The sequence below is a fragment of the Astatotilapia calliptera genome, chromosome 13 (assembly GCF_900246225.1).
Source record: "Astatotilapia calliptera chromosome 13, fAstCal1.2, whole genome shotgun sequence".
NCBI classification, from domain to species: Eukaryota; Metazoa; Chordata; class Actinopteri; order Cichliformes; family Cichlidae; genus Astatotilapia; species Astatotilapia calliptera.
The window spans coordinates 16,915,290-16,935,253 of NC_039314.1; the positions used below are offsets into that span (position 1 = coordinate 16,915,290).

Here is a 19,964-nt window from a genome sequence, read left to right on the forward strand (position 1 = left end):
AGTATGGATTGTCTCAGTAAATCCAAATCTGCTTTCCTTCTTGTCTCCCTAAAACTTCTTGGCATCTCAGTTCTGGCTCAAGAACAGAAACACAGTTTGATAGGATGGAAAAGCACGTTTCTATATGTTATCATTTGTTTCTGTTCAACACCTTCACTGTGAGTGTTTAGCTGCTACTAAAAGCAATCTCCTGATATACAGTATAACCAGCAGGATTTGTCATTTCAATTTTGACGCTTAGTGCAAAGCGTCAAAACATGTATTTCTTGCTGCTGCAACAGTTGTTGTTTAGATCTACCCTCTCCTACACTGCACTTGTTGCTCTGCTCAGTCCATTTTCTTTCTACCTCGCCAAGTACTGGAGATCAGAGCTGCCAGGGACAAATAAACATGTGGTTTGTTCAGTTTGCAATCTGTCCTTTAGGCAGCTTCAGACGAGCACTCCCTTTTCTTCTCTAAGCACTTTTCTAATGTCAAGGGAAAGAAAAATGAATGTATACAAAGGAAAACTGTAAGCACTGGTGTTGAGGTCGTAAAAACGTTATTTGACACTTAGGCTTATCAAATAGTGAAAGCCTAAGGTTGAATAAAATAATCAATTATCTATGATTTATCTGAGGAAAATGGACTTCACTTGTGTACGCTTTATTAGGTATTTCTCCTTCTTGTGTTTATAGATGGTGGCGTCAGATGGCGTCCAGCAGAGCAGGCCAGTAACTGTCAACATCCTGGTCATTGATGCCAATGACAATACCCCCACATTTGGAGAGGTCTCCTACAGTGTTGAAGTCTTCACCAACATGCAGCCGGGGGAGACGGTGCTACAGGTAATCAATCCAACAATCATTCTTTTGCTTCTTTCCTCTTGCACCAGCACGCCGCGCTACGTCTCCATCTTTTTCCTCATCACACAGAATCCCTCTCACGCACGTTCTTTCATGCTCAAAACAAATAACCACAACAATCCAGTGCATTGTGCTGGAATAGTGCCCTTCATCTCATCTGTAGTCCTGTCAGACAAGTCACAGACAATGCTTTTATCTATATCTTCAGTGCACAAGCTTGGTTCATTCGTAGTGGAAGGCACTCGTGATGACCGTGAATTAACCCCCTGCTTACGTATTTTGCTTATAAAACACAATTTTCTCCTTGTTTGTTTAGTCCATTTTGATTATCTTTATGGATTAGGAACATTGTTCGTTTTTGATTTCATTAGTGTAGTGGTTTTAAAGGTCATGATATACTTCCCTCTTTTCTGTTATGCGTGTATGCTTAAGTTAACCAAATCTAACATCTGTGCATGAAAACGATAAACGGTGAGCAGACTCGTGTAGGCATTACTGAAAGGGACATTTTTCATTCATTGTTTCATTCTGGGTAGGAACAAACACAGCTTGGTTAGAAAGTGCTCAGGCAATATTTAGTTAGCCTGTGGAAATTACTGTGATTCCAGTGAAGGTGACAACACCAGCTCATAATTTACATGCGCTTATTTAAAAGGACGCTGAAGGTCGCTTAACTTCAAAAGCTAACTAGAGGTCATAATTACAGCTTGCTCAAACTTATGCCATAGGAGAGGACTTGTTCAAAACATGAACCATAACTTCATTTTGCTACAACAGAGGAGTAAGAGTTCTATCATTGTATTGTCTCATTTGATAGTCGGAGCATGATTCTTTCATCTTTTAGCTGATCTGTCCTCTCAGCAAGGCCTCTCCTCAAAAGAGAAAAAAAAAAGTCAGACATTGAAAAGGTCAAGTTTAATCGGTTTTAAAAAACAGCCGTTTCACCCTCCCTGAAATGAGGCCAGGGGTCACAGAGTGCCTGGTATGACCGCTTAACCGATTTTTATAAGCCATTTATGAGAGCTGAAGCCCCCTGAGGATTCTGCTGCTTATTTGATGCTACAGCTCTTACTCCAACGACAGGAGCATGGAAAAGGAGGTCATGGTAACTTGGATTAAAGTTTCAAGGCCCTAAAGATATGAAGCCAACTACACTATGAGGGCTCGTATTTACAAGCAGCGGGATGTCCTAAATAATTTTCCTTGAAGGAAAGGGTGGTTCCTTAATTTGTTTGATATGGGAGCATGAAATAAATGATATATTTACGTATCATTTTTTCCATCACACTTGCCAAAAGAACTATGTTTGTCAGCTGTCTGTCAACAGCCCCCCATATTTTATATGAAAGGCTGAATGTAGTGAAAGTAGTTTGCAACTTTGCTCATCATTAAGTTAAACAAACCAAAATCCTTTAGATTTGATTTCACTTAAATGCAGACCCTTTTCTATGCATTTGTCATTTCACAGACTTTAACACATACAAATCATTTTGTGAAATCATCACTGTTTTTTGATATGGCTGTACTGTAAACAATAGACAATTTCTCTTTTATTGTTGTAATTTTAACATTTAACATCTGAAACGGGTGTCTCTTGTGAGACATTTAGCCTCAGTGGGACTACTTGTATAGATAAAGGTTAAAAAAAAAAAATAAAATAAGCATAATGCAGATGATATTGTCCAGCAAATATTTATATTTGGGAATACCTCTGCAGCTTATTTGCTAAACAGGTCCTAACCCACAATCCCCACCCACTGAGAAATAGTTTCTGCTTGACTGGTTTAGTAAACATATTTCTGGGAGGTGTAAAGCAAAGGGAAAAAGAGGAAAATGTAAAGGCACTGTGTGTATAATGTGTAGCTTTTTTTTTTATCTCCCTAATTTCTCTCAGCTGACAGCATCGGATGCAGATGAAGGGCTGAATGGTTTGGTGACCTATGAGATACTGGCTGGCGCCCAAGGAGATTTCATCATCAGTAATCGCACTGGACGCATCACCGTGGCACCTGGTGTCACTTTAACTGTCGGGCGATCTTACACACTCACTGTCAGGGCCTCAGACAATGCACCAGAGACCCAGAGAAGGTGATTTATTTGAACATTGAAGAGTTCTACATTGATGGAAGCAGTTTTGCTGTTGTGATTAATGTTCTGTACCTTTTTTTTTTCTTTTTCTTAGTTTTTTTTAAAGAAGGCAGATTTGTTTCTCCTTTCAGAATGAAAAGCAGTTTCATAGAGCCGAAGCCATCTGGATGAATAGATTTGCCAGTGTTATCTAATTGAATATGAACTCATTGTAATTCACAACATTGCTTGAAATGACCCAGAAAGTTTTTTGGGGGCTGAAATATGGAAAAAATAATTATTTGGCCTAGCTACTTTGAGTGAATGTATCCTTTTTCTTCATTGTGGTTAAACTATCTTTTTAGTTTTTCCTTTTCTTTTTTTTCTCTTTTTTTTTAAATGTGTGCTTGGAGCTGTCAAAGGGAAAGAATTTCAGTGTTTCAGTGCGCCACTCAATTTGCACAATGTTGTGAAAGAGGCTGTAATGTGTTTCTGTTTTGATTTCATTAAGTCAAAGAAAGGTTGTCATAGAGATATTTCACCAACTGGTTAACATGGTGACAAAATTACTCCTCGTAGGACTTCATGTTCAGTACAGTTAGGCTTTTACTTAGTAAAAGTAAGTAAAAGTTAAGTACCAGTTCAACAAGACATGTTGGAAAAAAACAAAAAAACAATTAAAATCAGTTACACTTTTGTTTCTATGAAAACAAAGAAGGCGGACGAACTTAAGCAATCATTAGAGCCTTGATCTTGAGACTTAATGCACTTTTCATTATAAGATTGTCAACCACAAAGAAAAACCAGTGCAACCAAAACTCCTTTTCTACATTTCTGCAGTAAAGGCTCAATACAAGTGAACTTTGATGTGTCATTACATTGTGTTTGAGTTGCTTTCAACTCTTTCTTTAGCTAATTTGTTAACTGATGATTGACTATGTCTTGAGTTTGAATTGACTGTATTTGCTGTAATTAAAAGAAGACATTCACATATCTATATATAGTCTGACACCTGATGTGAGAGACAAAACCAATACAGAGATATGACTGTAAACCTGAGACAAGATTGTGTATAGGAACAAATGTAGGAAGGATACATGAAAAATTGAAATTGCCCAGGGCCATGGTATTCTCTGTCAATATCAAATGGAAAAAGTTTGGAACCACCAACAGTTTTCCTAGATACAGCCACCACAGGTCAAGGAATAATTGGGCCTCAATTTCATCCCCTAAGGCCATCAAGTCAACAACACAGTATAGGCAGCCAGAGTCTGGATCTAAATCTAATACAGTAAAAAATAAAATAAAATAAAATTGATCCAACCTAGTTGAGTTTGAGCAGTTTTGCCAATAATAATGTGAGAAATTCCTAGCAAGTTTGGAAAAAAGTATTTCAACCAAGTATAAAATTAAATTGTATTTATTTTATTACATTAATAAAAAAAAATGTTTTGTTTTGCTTTGTCATTGATGAGTAATGAGTATACTAAAAAAAAGTTTAATCCATTTTAAGAATTAAATCAAAGTATTTAGAAAAAGTAAATACAGTGTTTATTTAACCTATTTGACTGCCCTATGGGCAAGAGGTCATTACAGCTCAACAGTTGGTCAAGTAGAAACTAATGCTGAAAGTCAGTTGGTGTCTGTATTTCTGCCAGGAGCTCCATCACAACAGTCAACATCGAGGTTTTGCCACCCAACAATCAGAGTCCACCACGCTTTCCTCTCCTGACATACAGCCTAGAAGTCAGTGAAGCTATGAGGATAGGAGCTATTCTGCTCAATCTGCAGGTGAGTCACAAATTCACACAAGGCATCGTTGTGACTTTTGCTGTGTCAGTATATGTTGTACTTTAGACAACAGATTTTTTTTTTTTTAAACTGACATTTCACATCCTGCACTATGCTTGTTTTCACTCCAGTGCAGTATCCTTTTAGCTCAGCTGTCCTGTTTTGCACCCTTCAGCATATGGCCTTCAGACTCCTGTTGTCTTTTTTCCCCTCTAGGCCATAGACAGAGAGAACGATCCGATCAGGTATCGCATTTTGAGCGGGGATTCCCAGAAGGTCTTTAACCTCACTGAAACGTAAGTCCAGATGGGATTGTGTCAGACTTTTTGATTTTTAGCAATAAGGCTGATATTAGAGGATATATTTACTCAGTGATCTGCAAGAAAAATGGCAACTTAATGGAAGGCTTTAATTGCTTTGTGAGTGCAAAGGCTATACATACTGTAAATAGTATGACAACCGTTGAAGACGGCTTTCACAATAACAATGGACACAGCAAATGACTTGGATGGGAAGATAAAGTGAAGTGACAGATGTGCACTTGTGATGGAGGAATATAGAAGCTCACTTGGCATTCATTGGTTTTAATTATACTGTCAAATGTTCTCATAGAGAGAGAACTTTTTTTCAAAGAGTTTGTTGGAGTTTTGTTATTTTAAGATATGAAGGCAATTCCATACAGAAGAAAACTGCAAACAAATTAAGTGCTAATAGGACAGCCTGAAGCACAGTTTGGCTCAAGCTACCAGTTGAGGCTCAGTGAGGTGACTATTTCTCAACCAGAGACTCTGCTTATATACTTTAGACCTTGCTTGGTTTAGCATTTGTACTGAGGAATGCAATCTTTAGTTTAGAAGATTTTGAATTGGAAAACACTTCACTGCTAGCTTCAGAGTGTTGTTTTTGGACATTTTGAACCCCACAAAGGCTGCGATCACATGTTCTCACCTTGCCAGCATATTTCTTCCATAATTTGCAGAGCAAGGTCGGCTAAAATAATTAGAAAAGGTTTTTAGCTCATCTGACTGAAGGAGCAGCGAGCTGGTGTGGTGGCAATGGCTCAGCCATCAGGCCGCAGTCCACAAGAATCAGTTTCCTAATAAATTATCATAAAACAGCAAACATGTTTTGGAGAGATCTCAACATTAGCATACAAAAAACTCACTCACCTACTTCTACGGAGCAAGCAAAAAGCATAAAATATTGTGGGCGCTGAGTGCTTTTCTCATCTATAAACGAACAAGAAATATGGAGTGACGAGACATGGGGAGACTGAAAATGCAGGGCCTTGCCAGACATGTGTCTCACTAATTGATTAAAGCTTATTTTGTCTGCGTTTTCAACCTCCCAGCTAGGTAAGGACAAGGTGTGTTGCAGTACTGTATTGCCACCTTTTCTCCACTCTTAATTTGCTCCACGGTGTTAAAATTGTATGTTTTTATAGAGAGTCGTTTGCTGTGTGGTTTAGTCACGGTAAGCAAAAACATGGTGACACAATCAAAATAGCAGGGGATCGCTATTTTTGCCACTGGCACTGTAATCTCCTAAACCAGATATGACAGAAATCATGCTAAAATAAATAGACACATCTTCATTTAGCTCATTCTTTGTGTGTTAAAAATGTTACAGTCACATCACAGGCTTTCACCAGGCTATCAGTATAATAAATGCAAGCAAGTGCTGATATAGCACATGATGAATCAAAAAAATTATTAGTACAACTGACGAGTGTGCAATTTACAGTACAGAGCGTATTGCACACTCTAATTTTTCAACCCTCAGAACTCAGATTTGATTCAGTGAAGAGATTTTTGCATTGCTGCATGTTCAGATAACAGGCTACATAGGAGGCTGGCTCAATCCAGCTTGTATGAATAATGAGCCCTCCAGTAAGAACTTTCTTATAAATGGGGCAGAGACCCCTAAAGGAGGTGGAAATGCTTCATATTCACTTACTGTTATGTCTAGATTTTCCACTAGAAAGAACGGACGAGTTGATTTCAAATGTAAAATTTCTGTCTCGGTGCATATTGCTTTGATCATAAATCCTTTAAGCATCAGTGTTTGAGATTGTCTTACATTTGGGCCAGTATATCGCTGTCAAATAACATGCACAAAAACTCAAATATCAGTATTTAATTAGCTACAACAATATTCGTCATATAAATTTTATCGTGGGTTTTCAGTCTGCAGATCTTGATGCTACTTTGAGTACTCTGACCCTGCCTACTTTTGTTTGATTACAGCATCGTCTTTGAAGTCAGTTCTCTTTTTGTAGTTTCTCAGAGTCATAAAAACCTAACCTGGAGGCTATGCCAGCTTTGATACTTGCAGTGTGTTCTAGTTGGCAGCTCAGTGTGTTGCTTCAAAGTGAAATTGAAACCAAAATTAAAAGGGGTTCAAGTGAAATTACTCTTTTTTTCTTTTTCTTTTTTTACTGTCCAGTGAAACTAACATTGGGCACAATATGGTAATCAGACTCAGTTTTAAATACAACATTGTGCAAGTTTTGAGCCACCTCTCATTCATCATAGTTTGTCGGAAAAATTGGAAAGTTTTAGCAGTAATTTATTTAAAAAACATACAGTTTTATCAAATCCTAACTAGCTTGTTCAGTTAATATTGGCATGACCAATCTTTACTCCTAAACAAAGCCTGAACTGTCCTCAGCTCAACTTAGGCAAAAATTCTATCAAAATGATGCTGCGCTGCTTCAATAACATTGAGGTCCGGGCTCTGGGGATGCCAGTCCATGCCTGACAGTGTTCCAGGGTTTGTGTTAGCTATAAGGTATTTTTCTGTGTTCATCATTCTATTGATTTTAGCAAGATCCCCAACATCACTACCTGAAATGTAGCCCTAAACCATAACTGAGCCTCCGCCATGTTTTACAGATAGCTGCAAGCACTCACTGTTGTACAACTTTCCTGACAACTTCTGTACATATAAACCAAAAAATTTAAATTTGGATTCATCGCTTAATAAGACCCTTTGCTACTGATTTTCAGTCCAGTACTTGTTTAATTTGGCTTTCCTCAGTCTTTTCTCCTGTCACCCTTTCTTAATCCAGTGGGGCAAAAAAGTATTTAGTCAGCCACCGATTGTGCAAGTTCACCCACCTAAAATGATGACAGAGGTCAGTAATTTGCACCAGAGGTACACTTCAACTGTGAGAGACAGAATGTGAAAAAAAAAAATCCAATGGTAGGATTTGTAAAGAATTTATTCGTAAATCAGGGTGGAAAATAAGTATTTGGTCAATAACAAAAATACAACTCAATACTTTGTAACATAACCTTTGTTGGCAATAACAGAGGTCAAACGTTTACTATAGGTCTTTACCAGGTTTGCACACACAGTAGCTGGTATTTTGGCCCATTCCTCCATGCAGATCTTCTCGAGAGCAGTGATGTTTTGGGGCTGTCGCTGAGCAACACGGACTTTCAACTCCCGCCACAGATTTTCTATGGGGTTGAGGTCTGGAGACTGGCTAGGCCACTCCAGGACTTTCAAATGCTTCTTACGGAGCCACTCCTTTGTTGTCCGGGCGGTATGTTTTGGATCATTGTCATGTTGGAAGACCCAGCCTCGTTTCATCTTCAAAGTTCTCACTGATGGAAGGAGGTTTTGGCTCAAAATCTCACGATACATGGCCCCATTCATTCTGTCCTTAACACGGATCAGTCGTCCTGTCCCCTTGGCAGAAAAACAGCCCCATAGCATGATGTTTCCACCCCCATGCTTCACAGTAGGTATGGTGTTCTTGGGATGCAACTCAGTATTCTTCTTCCTCCAAACACGCCGAGTTGAGTTTATACCAAAAAGTTCTACTTTGGTTTCATCTGACCACATGACATTCTCCCAATCCTCTGCTGTATCATCCATGTGCTCTCTGGCAAACTTCAGACGGGCCTGGACATGCACTGGCTTCAGCAGCGGAACACGTCTGGCACTGCGGGATTTGATTCCCTGCCGTTGTAGTGTGTTACTGATGGTGACCTTTGTTACTTTGGTCCCAGCTCTCTGCAGGTCATTCACCAGGTCCCCCCGTGTGGTTCTGGGATCTTTGCTCACCGTTCTCATGAACATTTTGACCCCACGGGATGAGATCTTGCGTGGAGCCCCAGATCGAGGGAGATTATCAGTGGTCTTGTATGTCTTCCATTTTCTGATGATTGCTCCCACAGTTGATTTTTTCACACCAAGCTGCTTGCCTATTGTAGATTCACTCTTCCCAGTCTGGTGCAGGTCTACAATACTTTTCCTGGTGTCCTTCGAAAGCTCTTTGGTCTTGGCCATGGCGGAGTTTGGAGTCTGACTGTTTGAGGCTGTGGACAGGTGTCTTTTATACAGATGATGAGTTCAAACAGGTGCCATTCATACAGGTAACGAGTGGGGGACAGAAAAGCTTCTTACAGAAGACGTTACAGGTCTGTGAGAGCCAGAGATTTTCCTTGTTTGAGGTGACCAAATACTTATTTTCCACCCTAATTTACGAATAAATTGTTTACAAATCCTACCATGTGGATTCATGGATTTTTTTTTTCACATTCTGTCTCTCACAGTTGAAGTGTACCTCTGGTGCAAATTACTGACCTCTGTCATCATTTTAAGTGGGGGAACTTGCACAATCGGTGGCTGACTAAATACTTTTTTGCCCCACTGTAATAGCTTCCTGACAGCCACCTTTCCAATGAGCTCGCTTCAATTGATGTACAAAATCCATCTGTCAGGTCTGTGTCATGCCTGTGTCAAACACATGACTTTCAGTGTACTTTACATAGTCTTGCAAGTCTGTCACTTCTTTTGTCCAGTTTCCTCAAACTGTTTAAGAACACCATGCTGAGATATGATTTGTGGTGTAAAAATACTTTTTTATGCCTGTCAATCTGAGTTGTCATTGATATTTTTATAGATTCAACTAAAGACATGAGAACCGTTATTGTGTTTTTTGTGACAGTTTACTTCTAACAAGGTGCCTAAAGATACGATTTAAAATTGGTTCTTTGCTCAGCTGTCTGTGTAGAAACAACACAGCTTCATCTTCCTTTGACTTGATGCCTTTTTGAACGCTTGAATGATTCAAAGGTCAGTGTTAGGTGAAAACATTTCTCTGAAAATGGTCAGGTACAAGAACTGGACTGAAAATAGGTTGAAAGAGAACTAAGGCCACTTGAGTCTGGCTTCTTGAAGCAAAATGTAAAGAAATGAGGGGTGGCTCAAGACTTTTGCACAGCACTGTGCAAACAACAAACATAACAATGCAGCAGCTGTAGCTTAACTTTCTCCTTGTGGCATGAATGAACTTCATCTTGGCTTAGATGATAATCTCTGCTATGCCTTTCCGCTCCTTGCCTAGCCAGATAGACACTATACATCAAGTACAGTTTACCATAAAGAGTCATGATAAGAGCAAAATGAAAGATGTTAGTGTTATTATTTAGATAGCTGCTAAAGTGCAGCGCTGACACTCTAGATGATGCTGTTAACAGTGTCCCATAGATCTGACAGCATTGTTTCATTTGTGTTGGCTGGGGAGAGGAGGGAGGGCTCTATCGCACATGATCAGTGAACCCCTCAGACCCAGCCGCTCAAGTGTAGTTCAATACTTTAGCTGCTGTGAGGAAAATTAAAAACCCCCAGACTAGCAGAATTAATCATTTTAATCTTTGTCTTAATAACCATCAAGATCATCATCATTATCACTATAATAATGACAGTTATCAATGTATATCTTCACTGTCACACATCATGGTTTCTTGTGCTTTCATTCAGAATAGAATGCTATTTTCTCCTCTCCAGCTTATGTATAAATAAACATGAGCACAGCAGCCAGCGAAGGAAGCTGTTCTGCATTTTTATGGTGGTTTTAGAAAACTGCGTTTGGCCTTTTGAACCACCGATCATCAGGTGTGGTGGATTCAAAGCAGTGTGTTCACTATAACCTTGGGGCAAGTACTTAGAAAAATAGACAGTGTTGATGGAGGTGTCAGTACTTGCCTGTCAGATTGTTAAATGAGGGTCTATAGTTTCACAGTTATGGGCTGCAGAGGCAGTAGAAAAGTAGCGGCCAGGTTCTGCTTGGACTGCTTGGCCACAGGAGCTTTAAATTAGAAATGTGAAGGACCATGGGGACAGCAGGGAATTGCAACGGGCATTAATCTAATAGTACGTTCAGATGCATTCCTCTTTCCTTCCTTTTTGCAGTTCTGGCAGAACCTCTCCTGAGTGTGTCACTGGAATTGTTTTGTGCATGCTGTGTGTTTTTGTATGGCTGCACTTACTCATGTCTTGTGTGCCTGTGTGCAAACAAAGATAATTCAGTGCTCTGCATGGGAATGCATCCACACTTTGTGTTTAGAATGCCAGAGTGCCAAATTATACCATGTGAACGAGCAGGAGGGTCTCGGTGTCTGCTGCAGTCATTAGAAGGGGAACATGAATCTTTGCCTGTCCGTGTGCTTTGGGAGCAAGAGACTGGCTACAGAGAGAAAGACAGAGTGGGAGCATTTAAGCTCACACCTGCTCTTCATCCCAGACTCATTCTTTTTGATCATTGCCAACATTCTTTTTTCCTAATTTTTCTGAAATGAATGCAAATAATGAAATGCAGACATACATCATGTTGTTAAGTGATATATCCAACATATTTCCCTAAATTAATGACCTGACACAAAAAGAAAGTAAAGGAATAATTACAATCAAAGTGTCCTCCTTTATAAAAGTAATACAAGTTTTTTCTCTGACCCCTCTCCACAGGATTGGCCTTCTACTTCTGGACAAGCCTCTGGACAGAGAGACAACTGACCAGTACCGTCTGATTGTCACAGCCTCAGATGGTCACCCTGGAGGGGTAACGGACATCTAAACTATCTAAACTGATGACCTGATTCCTCAGGGTTGATGGTCTTCAAACCTTTTGAAAACATTAATCACAAGCAAAATATTCTCAAACAAGCTTATTAATTTGTGCATTTGGCTTCATGACTCCACATGCTACTTATTCTGGTAAAATCCACTTGTGTGTTTGAGCTCTGAGAGTATCATGCTGTGATTTTTGTGACAGACTGTCATTTTAGCCCATGCAGTGAAGTTAGAATTGTTTGAATTTGGCTTCTCGGCTTGAGCTTTTCACTTATTTTTTTTTACAGTGAATTTCATTAATAACTTCTCTGGTAGCAGTTGTCTGTGTGATTATTTTTCCCCACTTGTGTTCATCTGAAATCGATTCCAGGTCTGTCTATTACTCATTCCCCTTCATTCAAATTAGAGTGAGTGTCACCGGCCAAAAAAACACTCTCACTAATATTTTGTTGGTCTGCCTTTAGCTTAACTTACAGCACAAATTTCCATTGGCATTGTTTGTGTACACGTATGCAGTGTCACAACATATAGTTCTGTCCAGAACTTTGTTGTGCCAATTTGTTTGTATTGATGCTGGGAGAGTTGCTGAGTAAAGTCTTCTCTAGCATATAACAAGGATTCTCAGTGGGATTAAGTTCTGGACTCTGTGATAGCCAATCCATGTGCGAAGATAGCCACTCATTTACAGTTTGAGCCTGATGATTCCTGACATCATCAAGAAAAAATCCATTGATGGAAAAAACCTGCTCATGGTGGAATGTTCAGGTAGTCAGCTGACCTCATTTTCTGGGCACATAATGTTGTTAAACCTAAACCTGACCAGCTGAAGCAACCCCAGATCAGAACACCATCCCACAGGCTTGTATAGTAGACACTAAGCATGATGGGTGCAATACTTTATCCACCTGTCATCCTATCCTGATGCACCCATCACTCTAAAACAGGATAAATCTAGACTCATCAGACAACCTGACTTTTTCCATTGCTACAGAGTCCAATCTTTATGCTCCCTAGAAAATTGAAGGCTTTTTTCCCTGATTACCCTTTTTGATAAGTGCTTCTCTTAAGGCTACACTGCTGTTCAGTCTGAACCTGTTGAGTTCTCATCATATTGTGTGTGGAAATGCTCTTTTATATATATTTGTGAGTTCTTCTTTTTCCCCCAAACACATTTCTTCCTTGAATGATGATGGTTCATCATAATCCTTCTAGCAATATCAGCAGTGTTTTTAGTTATTTCCTTTCCTTGAAGCAGGCCGATAGTTTGACCCTCATGAAATAGAGTGACATCTTTTCCGTGATCAGAGAACACAGATCAGTTGTTTAAGAAATGAAAAGCTATTCAGTGCATCAACTGGGGTTACAGTAAGTAACCTGTTGCCAGCCACTGTAGTAATTAATGACTCATATACCTATTTGCTTGGTTAAATTGAAGCAAATAGGTAAGACTTTGTTGGCCAGGCAGTACATTTTTGGCCAAAAAGTGTTTTAAAAAGCCTGAAATAATTCACCTGGAATAAAATGATAGTTTTTAACTGACAAATGGCAAATACCAAATGCTAAGACAGAAGTACCTTAACCAGCATATTGTTATTGCCTGTTACTAATATGCAGCTTACACAATGCCATTTCGAGCATAGCTCTTTGTAGAGCAAATGGATCAAATCAATTTTACCTACAGCTACTTTTACCTTTTAGATTGCTCTGCATATATTGTACAGTTACTGTATTTGTGTTAAATACGTGAGTTGTGTGGTAATAAAAGCATCATGACTTATGTAATACTCAGTCTGTTAATATAGAATGACAGAAAAGCACAAAAAAAAAATCTTGGACAGATGGATATTTAAATGAGTACTGCCACATAACTGTGAAACTGACATACTTTGAGCTTCTAAAATGCATCCAAACGCTTGGAATTGCTACATGTCCCGTTATGCAAAGTTTTAATTATAACCACCCCCATATAGTAAACTTCCTAATTTCCACATGTCCAAACCATAGCTCGGATAACATCAATGATCTCACCATTGTATAGTTTTCTCAGCACTGAGTGCATCATTTAGAGGTATCACAGGTAGTTGAGTCCTTACATTCACAGAGCTGTTTTTTGTCATTTTGGCTGGAAAAACTTCAGGCATTATGACAAAAATTGAATGCTGGCTTCTGTGTCTTCCACGAAGAGCAGATAATCACATAAACTGTCTTAATTTAATTACACTTCAGCTCACTTGGCACTTTTTTTTCTTTTTTGCAGCTGTATCTGTTCCAGGCAGAGGTGAAATGTGGTTTCCTTTTTAAGATGCTGTGTCTGATAGTCCGTGAACATTAGCTGATGAGCTGTCAATAGGGTGATGTTGATTTCCACCCCCTCTCACCTGCACACTCATGACAACTGAGATCTACAGCTAATTTGTATCTGCTGGCAAATATAATGTGTTGGTGTTGTGGAGTAATACATGACAAAGAATTTGTAGTATTTCCCAGTAATTGTGAGAGCAGTGCAAAGGGAGATCATGCAGCAGTTAGAGAGGGAGGGGCAGATGGACAGTGGTGGGGTCAGAGAGGAAAGAGCAAATAAATAAAGAGCATGTAAGATGAGGTTTCACCTCTCAGAATGAGGTAAACACAAGCTGATGCTCTTTGTCCTACCTACTGATGGACAGTTTGTACAAGCCAACACCCTTCACCTATAAATTGTGTGTGTTTATGTGTGTGGGGGAAAACACAGTAAATTGTTGGCTGACTTGTGTGGGCTAAATGTCACAACTTGGAAGAAATGTTGTCACAACAGGAAGAAAAGTTGATTGAGGAAGACGGGGTAAAGGTTTGTAGGAGAATAGAGGCGAGGAAGTCATTCAGTGCAAGAGAGTGCTGCCTAGACAGCTAGATACAGGAAAGGATCAAAATAAGCACAGGAGGAGGGGGACAGAAAAGAGATGGAGAGCGATAGAGAAAAGGATGGGGACACCAGGGATTTGGATGTGTAATTAGTCCAGAACTTTGGTATCCATGGAAACCTGCCACAAGGAGCTAGCAAGCCAACTTCCCCCTGGTGCTACTTCCCTTTGAGTGCAGTCAAATCTGGACACACACATGCACGCATGCATTTTCCTTCACGGTATTAACTCTTTCTTGTACTCGTGGATGAAAAAAATTGTGCCCATCTTTGTGGTAAATTTAAAAGTGATCTCGACTGGACAGGCTTAGATCAAACACTGCCAGACAGACATGTGTCCCAAAAAATGGTATGCTGGGAAGGGAAAAAAAAAGGAAAGAGTACATGACTCCTAACAAGCTTATCATATCAGTCCCTGCAACATGGCTTTTGGCTTGGATGGTCATTTAAAAAAACAAAAAAAGGAACATCACCCACCTCTGGATCTTTTAGACTGTGAGGACATAACACAAGGCATCACAGAGCTCCATCTATAATAGCTGCTCATTAATCATACTCGTGTCCATGGTGGTAGGGGGTTTTGGCTTTGATAAGGACACCCACGCCAGGATGAAGACACTAATTGGCTTCAGGTCTTTTGCGAAATGAAAACTACGCACAGCCTATCACAACACTGCCTCCTTTAACTTCCTACTTTCAGTAGTGATATAGCAACAGAGGCAGGTTTTCGTGATAAGTTGCAGTGTGAAATTCCATGAAAAGGCCGATTATGTATGTCTCAGAAGGTAGTACAAAGAAACAACAATGGTGGAGGTTTTCCCAAAGGACGGTGAGATGAAGGTGACATTAAGTAGGTCATTTTCTTTGTGAAATGTGCCGCTGAATGTCTCATCTGTCGGGGCAGCTCCAAACAGCTGTCTCCCAGGAAGTTTTTCTTTTGCAAGGCCCAACTCCTCCCACAGCCTTCCTATCCTTCTTCCCCCCAAAGGAGACCATTTACACCATTATTTGCATACATGCTCCTCCCAGGGCACTGAGAGATTATAGATTGTGCATATCCAGCCAATTTTCTATGTTGATTTATAGAAGTGCTAAAGGTGTGTGTGCTGTGTCATTGTTTGAAGGTTAACAGCAGCACAGTGGCCCACACTGGCCTTGTAAATGAGTGAGGAAGAATGATGTGATGGATCTAGTTTCATGCTTTTAGCCCCCAACCTTGTACAATTTTCTCTTAATAACTACTAACAGGGCATCTTTCCCAAGAAGGAATGAAGAAGTTCTCTATGTGTTGTATACAGACAAGTTGCTTATGTACATTTGTACACAATGGTGTACTGAGTTTAATTATGGTCCCTCATCACTTACAGTATGGAAAGCTGGCATGTATGACTGCCTTTACGTTACTGAATATTACTGAGAATCCCGTTATCAGTATGCACATGCAGTATGCACCCAAAGTGTTTAAAGGCATTTATATAATAGAATTTTTTTTTAATTCCAACACGTTTACTTGGTGCATGTGAGTTTCTTTGTCACAGCTACAAAGCATTATAATAGTTTGACCAAAAGTTGATATTTTGAAACACTTTAGCATTTACAGTAGTTGTTCCAAATGATTGTGCTTTTTATGCAGAATCATTTTTTATGGTTGGCTTTTAACATTTTCTCTACACTAGGAATAATTTTCGAGTGAATTAGTGTTTTTGCTGGACTTGGTTGAAAGTCATTTTATTTTAGCTGCTTCTGAAACATACAGTACTGTGCAAAAGTCTTGAGCCACCTCTCATTTCTTGACATTTGGCTTCCAAGGACCAGGCTTTCTTGTATTTTTTTTTTTTTAAATGGCAAATTAATTTTCCAGGCTTTCTAAAGGTCATTCAAACTTTTTCTTACCTGGTCATTTTCAGAGGAATGTTTGTCTTTTTGTTTTGTTTTTTTTGGGCAACTTCCCACTGACCTATGACTCTTTCAAGCATAAAACTGAGAATTTTAAATGGTGTCTTTAGGCTCTTTGTTCACATCGTTTTTAGCTGAAATTTTTAGTCAGAAATTGTCTGGGTAGCAAGGAGCCATCCTTCAGGAAGGGGAATAAAGAAGAAAAGGCTGAGGTAATAAGAGCTGGACTGAAAATCAATGATAAGAGTTCCTATGGAGTAATTCATCCAAATTTGAAATCTTTGGGTAAAATCAGTATTTAGTTAGCCAACATTTAAAGAAGAGCTTTGAATGTCCTTTAAGAAGCTTGGAGAACTATTCCTGGATACTGTTTTTGTTTTGTTTTTGTTTTTTGTTTTTTAAAGTGACAAGACAGCTTGGTTAAGGGATTTCAGGCTATGCTGAAAAATAAAGGTGGCTGATTCCAAACACATACATAAATAATTATAAGCTTGTTAGAATTGTACAAAGTATTAAATTTTTATCTAAATGAGAGCTCATGGATTCACTCATAAATGCTAAATGGTTCCATTTATCTCCAACAAAATGTATTTTGAAAGTATTTCCAACTATAATTATTATTTTTAATTGTCAGGTCTCCAAAAAAGTTGTCTGATTATAATCCTAATCCTTTTTAAAATGTCTACTTGAGCATGACACAGCTTTTAACAGTCACCCTATGAATTATTCATGTCAAAGTGTATTTACTCAAATTACATTATATCACATTTGATGCCTTTTTAGTTGTGCTTGTCATCTTTGTTTATGAAAAGGGAACACTCACTGTGAAGTGAATAACATTAGTTTTATTGTGCTCTCTGTTTGACTGTTTTTCCTTTAGACAACCACAACTACTGTGAACATAGTTGTTACTGATGTCAATGATAATGACCCGAAGTTTGACCTCACCATACCTTCAAATTTTTCTGTGCGAGAAGAAGAGGCCAACTTGTTTGTAGGACGAGTAAGGGTAAGTGTAATGTCCCTCTGTTCTTGCCTTGTAAATCTGATGTGTTCTGTTCATTGTTGCATGTCCTCATATTTTAAAGGAACACTGATACAAGACACTGGTTAACACGTCTGCTTGACAGATGAAAGATTCCGAGGTTTTCTCAGTCACTGCCTTCTACATGTTTTGTTTTTTGACTAAATTTGAACTAGATGGACAATTTCTAAACAGTTTCTAAACAATGGCCTCATATGGATAGAAAAAGGTTTACAGATTTACCCAGCAACCACTTTAGAAAATCTCCACGTACATAAAATTTGTTATAGCAGTTTTTTTGTAATTGCTCATACAAAAAAAGAATCTTGCCTCCAAAGGTAAATAGGCATAACCAGATCAGTGACATTTGTCATTTGTCAGGATATTCACATTTCATATCAAGCAACCCTTCACATTTTTAGTGCGTGTGGAAATGGGCTGCTGCTAAATGTTTGGAGTTTATGACGTGTGAAATGCGACAAAAGGACATATGAACGAAGTTTGGTGTCTGGATGCAGTAGAGCTCCCTTCAGTCTTACTCCCAAGTATTTCCTCACAAATGCAGCCAGCAGCTAGATTAAAGCTTAGTCCACCACACTGACTCTTCCTCAGCTGGCTGCATGCCAGTTTGAGTTGAGGCTGCGCCTTTGTGACTGAAAAGAAAAGTACATTAAAGTACTTAGCGCTACAAAATCCTGCTCTCCATGCGCATGCACGCAGAGACACCACAGATTTCCCTTGTACTAGCCCATAGCAACTGATCGAGAGCGTATTGGGGCATTTTGTTGAGTGCAACACTGTTAAAGCTGCAGAAATTGCAGGGAAAAAAAGAATAGTCATTCTTATATAATGTGATGTTTTTAATGTTAGTCATTTTGGTGATATTTGGTCACATTTCTCATATGTTACACTCCATCAGGCAAAATCCTGAAAAGTCAGTAAGATTCATCATTAAAGGAGACCTGCTGTTCTTTTATACGTACTTACTCACAATAGTGTAGTATCTTATATTACAAAGTCCTGAAAATCTATTTTTTAACAACTGGCAACCAATTACAAGAAGCCTGAATAAAAGGAAAGAGGAAGTGACTTAAAATGGTCCATATAGTTGACAAATTGAGGGGCTCCATCAAGGTCTTGTATGAAAAACAAATAAATAAAAAATCTTTTTGCTATAGCAGTCCAAAAATAAAAACATAGACTTGGAATTTAGGTGAAATTTTTAAACAAGTGTATGCTAAAATACAATTCTTAAATCATTTTTCAACATTCTTCGAAATCCAATACCACTTTTAAATTCTGCAGGCTTGCACTGCTAGATGATATAGAACAGATGATATAGTGCTGCTCCAGTTTGTTAATGGCAAACTACATAAATACATTTCTGGATTGACAACTGATAGTTCTCTGATTGAGAAATGTCTGCTTAAGGATTAAAGCTTCCAGATATTTATAATTTAGTCCTAAGATAGTTGTCTAAATATTGGCTAAAATGTTAGTCCTAAAGTATTATTTCTATGTCCACCTTAAGCCTGTGTGTAGGAAATCCCTTTGCTTTTTCTCGTTTATCTCCTTGGTTTAATCCCGTCACGGAGGAGTGACATTTTACTTATTTTCTGTGGAAGGAGCATATATTTGCATTTTTGGAGATCTTGCTCACTGAACATTATTTGAGCGAACATGCCCTTCAGGATGAGGGGCCTAAATAAACTCTGTCTGTAATGCAGATAGCGCAATTGTTAATTTTCTTCTCTTTTTTGTATTACATTAGGAGTCGTGTCTAAAGTAGTATTTGTTATTGCAGGAAAAGTGCAAATGCGTATATAATGATAACTGTGGGCTTTTAGCTTAAAATATAAATCACCACATTTCAGCAAAATGACATGTGCCATTTGCATTCCAGTTGACAAGAGGTGCAATAATAGATACCTTCATCACATTTGATATTAACCTTTTTAGCCACTTGGAATCATCAGTAATGTACAGCAGCAAGCATGAATACATTAGATAGAAATATGCAGGAGAACATTGTTTAACTGTGTGAGGTCAAAAGAAATTGAACAAAAATAATAGGTGGCTTGGTGTTTAATAATAGAGTTTATCTTAGATGAAAATGAATTTAGCTTCTGGCAGTTCGATACCTCTGCTGCATTGAGTTCATACACTGCGATGACACATGACATCTTGGCAAAGAAAATGGAAAAGAAGGGCAAAACAAATCTTACCATCCAGGGCATTGTCACTTAACATACATCGCTTAAACATTTCTCTATGTTTCATCATCTATCCTGACACACCAACCAATGTTTAGTAACTTGCAGCTTTCTTTCAGAAAACCTAGAAAACATCTTGTGATGTGGAGATTTTGTAGAAGCCTTGTACTGTGTGCATGTCTATAACTGTCTTGCGGAACAAATGCTCTCCTATCAAATCAGTAACCCACAGCTTACTGTCACATAATGTGCTAAGTGATAGAGGAGGGAAGGGTGGGATGCTGACTGCTGGCATAAGGCTTATTTGTTTCAACTGAAGTATTTCACATTCAAATCTGATTTCCACCAATAAAATTGGTTCGGTT

General features: G+C 38.7%; 1 protein-coding gene across 7 annotated transcripts in view; it reads left to right on the forward strand.

Annotated features, from left to right (window-relative positions):
- The window catches only part of LOC113035231 (protocadherin-15-like), a 222,786-nt gene that overhangs the window by 134,936 nt on the left and 67,886 nt on the right, over positions 1-19,964 (forward strand). For all 7 annotated transcript variants that reach the window (XM_026190643.1, XM_026190644.1, XM_026190646.1 and 4 more), the window contains 6 exons: positions 678-827; positions 2,740-2,933; positions 4,571-4,703; positions 4,920-4,999; positions 11,463-11,556; positions 17,243-17,371. In XM_026190643.1, the coding sequence (XP_026046428.1) occupies positions 678-827; positions 2,740-2,933; positions 4,571-4,703; positions 4,920-4,999; positions 11,463-11,556; positions 17,243-17,371 (780 nt within the window). The remainder of the gene's footprint in view (positions 1-677; positions 828-2,739; positions 2,934-4,570; positions 4,704-4,919; positions 5,000-11,462; positions 11,557-17,242; positions 17,372-19,964) is intronic.